The sequence below is a fragment of the Diadema antillarum genome, unplaced genomic scaffold (genome assembly GCF_040938485.1).
Source record: "Diadema antillarum isolate AM-2024a unplaced genomic scaffold, OU_Dant_1.0 scf00000061, whole genome shotgun sequence".
Taxonomy (NCBI): Eukaryota; Metazoa; Echinodermata; class Echinoidea; order Diadematoida; family Diadematidae; genus Diadema; species Diadema antillarum.
The window spans coordinates 2,511,416-2,519,543 of record NW_027270950.1 but is presented as its reverse complement, the minus strand read 5'-3'; the positions used below and the strand labels follow the sequence as shown (position 1 = coordinate 2,519,543).

At 39.6% G+C, this 8,128-nt stretch overlaps 1 protein-coding gene across 1 annotated transcript; it reads right to left on the bottom strand.

Moving 5' to 3' along the window:
- Positions 1–1,844: 1,844 nt before the first annotated feature.
- Positions 1,845–7,103, bottom strand: LOC139716100 (NADH dehydrogenase [ubiquinone] iron-sulfur protein 5-like). Its single transcript, XM_071627657.1, has 3 exons — positions 7,026–7,103; positions 4,331–4,536; positions 1,845–2,140 (listed from the first exon to the last, which is right to left on the bottom strand). The coding sequence occupies exons 2-3, from the start codon at positions 4,532–4,534 to the stop codon at positions 2,057–2,059; spliced, it is 288 nt and encodes a 95-aa protein (XP_071483758.1). The 5' UTR covers positions 4,535–4,536; positions 7,026–7,103; the 3' UTR covers positions 1,845–2,056.
- Between the last annotated feature and the right edge of the window lie 1,025 nt (positions 7,104–8,128).

The window sequence follows — 8,128 nt, the reverse complement described above, 5'->3', positions numbered from 1 at the left end:
TCCTGAACAAATGAATGTTCTGAAGGATACACAGTTTTTATCATTTTGAATTCATGTAAGAGGATTTAGAAATATGAAATTGAATGAAGTTCTATGGAATGAAACAAATGTTTGTGAGGTCATGGGGCCATTCCCTATTTGTCTCCATTCTGAATATGTCCCTGTCTGAGAAAAAAGAAACGTGATGCATTTGCCATAAGTTTGCTTTATGTCCAATTTCAGTACTGGAAAGCACATCTTCGATTTTATTCCATTGGAGACTACTTGAAAGTGACATGGGTTTCATATTAACATGCCACTCACATACACACACATAAAAGACATTGTTATCTTCCCATGCGCTATACCAGTCCTGCACATTTAAGCTCATCCATGCACTGGAACTAAAGTAGCTGGATAGAACCCAAACATGACCTTGTACACTGCAATACATGTACTAGAATTGCATTACAAGATGATTTTTGAGAACGAGCTTCTGATCACTTATATCATCATGTGCTAGATAGTACATGTGACATGACTACGACAGCTATTACCTGAACATCAAGGAGTCTACATTTATTTAGTAAAAGCTCGCTACATCTCTTCAAACTTAAAGGACAAGTCCACCTTCATACACATAAGGATTGAGAGAATGCAGCAATATTAGTAGAACACGTCAATGATAGTTTGAGGAAAATTGGACAATCCATTCAAAAGTTACGGATATTTTAAGTATCTGCGCAGTCACTGCTGGAAGAGAAGACTACTACAGTGTATGATGTCACATGCGTACAACTATATAAGGAAAATAAAAAGAGAATTTCACAAAACTTTACTTTTTGAATAAAGTGCACATTTCTTTGACTTGCTACTGACGTATGTTAAGGGTAATATTATTCCCCCTGCCTTCTGAAAGAGAGAAGTCGAGTGTTCTTTTGTTTTGCGAGAAAATGGAAATATGTTGAATTTTCTTTATTCTTTCTTTATATCGTTGTACTCATGTGACATCACAAGCTATAGTAGTCTTTTCATCCAGCCGTGACTGAGCAGAAACTTCAAAAATTCATAACTTTTTAATGGATTGTCCGATTTTGCTCAAACTCTCACTGATGTGTTCTACTAATATTGCTGCATTCACTCAACCCACATGTCTATGAAGATGAACTTGTCCTTCAAGGAAAATGTGGTACTCTCAATCAGACGAACTACTGAAGGTGAGACGATCTGTCAGACATGTATGCATGACTGTTCAAATGCCAGTGCACAAAGTTTATTGGGACATTTCATAGAACAGTTACAATGAAATCACTCACAATGGTAAAAACAGTTCCAGTGCTTTATGTCTATTATTGAACACTTCACATGTTGAAACACAATTAGACATATCACTTGGCACAGGAACACCTCCAGTGTCCTCATCATATACACGGAGTCACATCATATTCTTAAAGATGGGTATTTGACCAACTTGAAGAGATGATCCCATCATATTGAATGAACTGAAATACACTGTACACAGAAATATACAGTTCATATTTTACATTATGCCAACTTGTGATAATGAGGGAAATACATGTAGTTGAATTCTCACAGCTGAAGGCTGAATTACTCCAGGTAGACTTTTGTAGAAGGAAGAATAATTAGAACGAATATTGGCAACTTTTAAAAAATTGGACAAGATAAAGTTTGAGTCACAACATCTCATGATGGCATGGCATAATTGACATAATGAAACCAGGCATTTGTTTGCTTTTCAAAAGTAGGTTCATGAAACCCCAAGCACTCGATGCATTTGTACCTTTTCCATACAACTGTAACGAAGTATTTACATAAACTTATGACAGTATGAGTCTGTGCCTTTGCTTGCCGAGTCACCCCATGTCCAAAAACATGCCTTCCTTTTGGAACTTATCAGCAAAGCACACTCGACTCTATATTTCCATTCCTTCATCTCCACTTATCATGGATTCCCTGGTGTTCTATGGGACTTACAAATATGATTGAAGAGGAGATGGAGTGATAGTGGACATCATAAAAATCTTTGTCTAATCTAAGATATGCAACTAATCAATGATCAATTTTGTTTTGGAGGCGGCGTGTATTTCCCTTCCTTGACAAGCTGGTCTCGACGTTTCATGATGGTCCTTATCCTGTCCAACTGGAAGTACAAAGAATAGTCAAGAGAAAAAAGTGGAAGAAGAAATGGTTAGAAATCTGACAGATGTGTAATCTTATTCGGGCACTGATGTACTGTATACGCCGAATATTTCGTGAGGTTTTTATTTTCGCAAATTTCGCGTGTCAGCTGCTATGCGCAAAATTAAAAGCACGCGAAAATATTGACTCTGATCCTGACATGAATGTGATGTACGCGTAAACATTTCTCTGTTCAGTACAATCGCGAATTTAACCACTCGCGAAATTGTCGGGAAGTCTCGATTCGCGAAATTTTAGACTCGCAAAATATATGGCGTATACAGTAATTACATGTATCACAGGTGGTGGTGGTAGTGGTGTGTGTGTGTTTATGTGTGTACATCCAGTTGACCTTTGACCTGGCTTTCACTAGTATTTCACACTGCTTTTCGTTTTTGAACTACATCCACATGAAAACAATGCTGTGACACATCAAATAAATATGGGAACATCTTTTGTCCCTCGCTAATTCATCAAATGGTAAAGACAATTTCTTCACCGAAATCAAACCTCAGACTCTAAATACATATTTCTTTGCAAGTCTAACAAGGAATAGTAACATATTATGAAGGAAGTCTGCATCCAGCAATCTTCTCAGTTATGACTGATATCACAAGTCCACTGTATAGACAATAAAATTACAGTGGACTCTCGTTATAACGAAGTCCTCGGGACTGATATTTTTTTTTTGTTACATCGAAATTTCGTTATAACCGAACAAATAAACAATGAAAATTCATAGAGTGGACAATGAATGTTGCGGCCTGAATGTTTACTTCCATGTTCGTTATAACAGGAGTGCACTTGTATGATATACAAGTATACATTCATATCTATTAGGAAAACATTGTACATGTTATTTGAATTTCAGTGACAATATTCTGAGAAAAAAAAATGCCACATGTATTGTTGAGGCTTGCATGCCATAAGGCATACACTGTGATAAAAATGAAGTGGTTTGTGAAATATTGCTTTCACCAGTGCTCAATTGCATTGATACTGACGGTGAGATGGAAGGAAGGATCATGCTCACATTTTTCATCTTTAACACGTTGAGGATGAGTCCCGAGTATACTCGAGCAAGTGTCTAAGGAAAATGCGTGTTGTAGCAAAATCAGCTCATCCTCAACAGGTTGAAAAAGGTGTTTGCGTATAAGACCAAGCAAACGATGCTTTCATTTCATTGTACGTCCTTCAATACGCTTTTGGTAAAATGAATGGGTTTGGTCACATCATCGATTCTTCAATGAATAAAAAAAGGGAAGAAAGTAGACAGTCATCACCCATCGTTCCCTTCTATCTTTGTCTTCTTTCTTTTTTTGATCCCACTGATTTACTGTTCTTCACTGCTTATGTTGCTAGAGGCATTCTGGAAGAATATTCCTAAAGAGCATACATTGTACACGTATTGTTTCACCATTTTCATTGGCCTCGGGGTCTTGACACAATTTGACAACCCTGCTCTCATGTTCACACAACACTGGGCTAGCCTAAATCTTTATGGTATACTGTAAACATGGAAATTTTCGCGGTACATTAATTTTCGCGGATTTCGCGCTACGCTCGGCTAGCGCGAATTCAAAAACGCGCGAATATATCTTCACAATATTTTCTACGCACATTTTGAACGGGATGAATTGTGTGCGCTTCATCGATGATACTGCTACGTAGTACAATGTACAGGCATGTTTACGCTACTAGTACTGTGCGAAGAGACGATACCCTAGATTGCTGTGTACTGTAGCATGCATGTGTGCACCGCACGCATCGATGCTACAGTCCCCCGTGACTACCGTACTAGAGTCACAGCTGTACTACGTATTTGAGTGCTTGTACTCGCAGTCGAGCCGCTCGCTACGTCGCTTGTCGTACGCTGGCATAGCAAGCTATGTAGCAGAGGCTTTGGATGAAAGCAGTGAATGTGTACTACAGTAAAGTAACCTGCTGCGGAGCGCGAATTTAAGAACCCGCGAATACGTTTTCGAGCCGCTCAGCGCGAAAAATTAATCGCGCGAAAATATTGACGTTTACAGTATTTGTTTTCTTCCTTTTCTTTGCAGTTTTTTAACTGTACCGGCTTCTTTCTCAGCGAGGGACACAACCAGCGTTACTCATGATATACCATGCCACACAGCATTGGTAAGGGTCTTACCCTCTTCGATCCCGTCACGCATTCTCGGAAATCTTCGATCTCTATACTGCACTCCTTCTCGGCCCGCAGCGCCCCAATTTTGGCCGCACACCTGAGGAAGTCTGCTTCGTAATTCTTGCACTTGGGATCAGGCAGCCCTCCATAGTCTACGCCCTGATGTGTGGTATAGTACTTGTCAAACTCGTAAATCCTGAACAGCGGCATTTCTTGGGACACAAAAGAATATTTTGAAACAAGGCAAAGAAAATACAGGAGAATAATTTGGGTAAATAGATTTGAAAAAACAATGGTACACGGTATTGCCTTAAATGCATGCTTTTAAAGGGACTGTACAGTACTGGTTGAGGTATTAAAGGGATTCATGTTTTGAACATTTCCAAGTGAGATAATGAGAAACCTCTTATGAAATATGAAAGAGCATGTAATATTAAGAAGGATTCAACATTTATTTGATGAAAATTGGTTTTGAAATGGCCGAGATATCCCAAAAAAGTGATAATAATAAAAGAAGACAGGCCACAACTTTATTAGGATCTCTTTGTTTCACCTTGTTTTTGGATATCTCAGCCATTTCAAAACCGATTTTCATCAAATAAACTTTTGATACCCTTTAGAATTGCATGCTCTTTGGCATCTCATAGAGTGGTTTCTGAATATCTCGCAAAACATTAAAAGCTAAATCCTCACCTCGACCAGAACTGTACACACCCTTTAAGCAATGGAGGAGATGTATGGTCACAGAAGGTAATTGTTTCATCTCTTGCAAAACTTTCCTATGCACCTGCGGATTATGTCATGGGAAAAATCACAGCTACACATTACCTATCCAAGTCTTTCACAGCAAAGCTGTGTTTTTGACAGTGCACAAACAATCTTCATTCTCCTACGATGTATCAAACCAATACACACTTACATGGGATGTAGAGCACTTAGATGACAATAATTGTGGATTGTATATCACGATTACTTACTTTATCTGATCCATCTGGCTGACACAACACTGCATATAGAGCAGATCATTTTGAGTCTTTTTAAAATAAATCTATGATTTACACATCTACTATTAAATGTATGATGTTGTTCAGAAGTATTAGTCACATTGTATCTGCCTACCACTCTACAGTGTAGATAGAAATGTATGTATTAGTAACTCATGTAAGCTTTATCACTGATTTAGGGTGCATTTTTCAATAATATTACTTTTATTTGCCTTTTTTTTTGAAAGGGCAGTTTCTTGAGTTGAGGAAAGTTTTGATTGTAATGTGACATGTTTCATTTCCTCTCTGTGTAGAGTAAAGCCACCAGTTTTCGGACACTTAAGCTTTTCTGCAAAATCTGTTCAACTGAATATTGAATTTAATGCAAAATCACATCTACAACAATGTCTATAACGTATCAAACTATTTTTAGCTCAATGTTGATTTTGTTAAATACATCATACATTGTAAAATTTCACAAACTCCCATAATATTACCACCTTAATAATCCACCAGAATCCGTCTGGACTCTCCAGAATTTGGACATGCACTATGCGCGTTCAAGGCCACTGAAAAATGCGCCGCACCATACCTTGTTGGTGCAAAGGTTGCATCGGGGATGTTGCAGCACCTGTTGGTGTTCGAATTCTGGCAAGTCAGCACTTGCATTCAACCCTTGTAACTTTGTTACATAATAGTCACTGCATCAGCACGTACAGAGATTTTGATTTTCGTTGTGTTTTTGAGGATACCATCACACTGTTCCTGAGATTGCGATTTGATAAGCAACAAATCTTGTAACAGAACGGCATATTTCTTCATTTTAGGCACTTTTTCAGCAACCCTGATTCTTAAGATGGGACTTAAGTCACGCAAGCTTGAGAAAAGTTGCGCCAATTCTGCATTCTGCATTTTTGATGGCTAAATTTGGGATTTAGATTTAGATAGATTTTTGGAGGTGAATAACGCACTTTCCTGTTGTGAGCGACAGTGCCAGTATGTGAAATGATGTGGTATAGATGTGTTGTGACGAGAGAATTTGCTGGCTTGTGATTAGTGATAAGTGTCCAGGGCCCCGTTGCGAGAAAGTTGCAATCAATTGCAAATAATTGCTAATTTTGAAACAACCATTCTGATTGGCTCAGGGTCTGCCCTATTAAGAAGACATGCATGCAACAATGATTTTGATTGGCCAGTGACAATCAATTGCAAGTTGCGTTTAAACGCAAAGTTTCTAGCAACGGGGCCCTGATGGGATTCTTGAGCTTGAGGGTGGCCGAAATTTCTGAGGGCTATTAATTATTGTTTAACTCCAATCCAGTCAGCACGGTCAGATCTACATGTAAGTCAAAGTGCGTACATGTGTAAGAGCTAATACAGTGCAAAGTTGTGTATATTGGTGTATTGTCTCACATTAACAAAGTGGCCTGACCCGACCTGATGAAGTGGAACTGAGCTGAATCTGCTTGCTTAAGATCTGTGAGTGTGACATGTCGATGTTCCTCTACGCAGCTCAGTTACCGTTCCAGATCTATCCTATTCTGACATCGAAAGTAACATGTGGGACTATAAAAAAATCTGAACTGCACTGGCTGTGTGTGTGGATGAGTGTGGACATGAAGTCGTGGATATGCAAACTATAACAGCCTATTGAGCAGCTAAATGATACCATGAGCGTTTAAAAGATTTCAAACACGGTGCCAGCGAGTAGGACTTACTGATTTTCCCCTGGAGATGTGTTTTCGGTCGAAAACTTGATCCCTCAGTTCATCATTCTCCGTGATCCGCTCCCGTTTATTATCTTGCGAATTTGCCAATCTCGAATGTCCGATCTGCAGGCACAAGGTGGCGCTATACAATTTTGATCTGGATCTGGATCTGGATGAATACGCTGAAAAACTCTGGATAGAGTATCACTCAGCACTGTGGTGTGTGATGTGCAGCTAATCACAACGGAGGTGACGCTGGAGCGCTTCTTTGAATGTGTCAAATTTATGAATCTGCTTTATGTTACTCGGCAGATTATTCCAATCCTTCGCTGTTCTATGGAAGAAGGAGTTGGCAATCTACTACTGTAGGTTACTGTAGGTTACTGTAATCGCAGCCGTTACCACCCCCACCCCCCCCCCCCCCGCGCCTAAATAGTTAGAGTAACTTGGGTAAGGGCTAGGATTAGGTTCAGTATTAGGATCAGGGTTAGGGCCAGAGGAAGGGGCGGGGTAATTGCCCTAGACCTAATGGCACCGTACTCTAGTATTATTTTTCTGTCGTGCGATTGGGGTCTGTTCAATTGATAATAAAGATTATTCTAATGACACATCGAAATGACAACTATGGAAATGCAAAACGCAAGTTATTTCTAAAACCTTGGGATGAGGTATTGTTGCAGGCCCATAGACAACACCCTCCTAGCCTCCCCCCCCCCCCCCCCCCCCCCCCCCACTGATTCCTGCCAACTTTGGTCAAACTCAAGAAAGTTCTATTCAAAAAGAAGCTAAAACCCTAATGTAAGATAAGAAAACGATTAGCTCACTATTTTATTGGTGCAGGGATATTGTTGTGCCCTACTGTAGGGCCCCCTATAGGAAACCATGATACAATATTGCCTTTTGTACATACGCCTGTAGTATGACAGCCCCCCCCCCCCCCCCCCCGTGATGGTATTTGCTAGGGATCGTGTACTGCCCTACTTTGGCAAAAGGAAGCAAATGACAAAAGTGACATTTCTCGTAAAAGAGCAAAATGTGTCTGTCATTTACACTGACGTCAATGGACTATCATGATGTCTTATCTAACATAATATCTCTTAGTAGGATGAGTG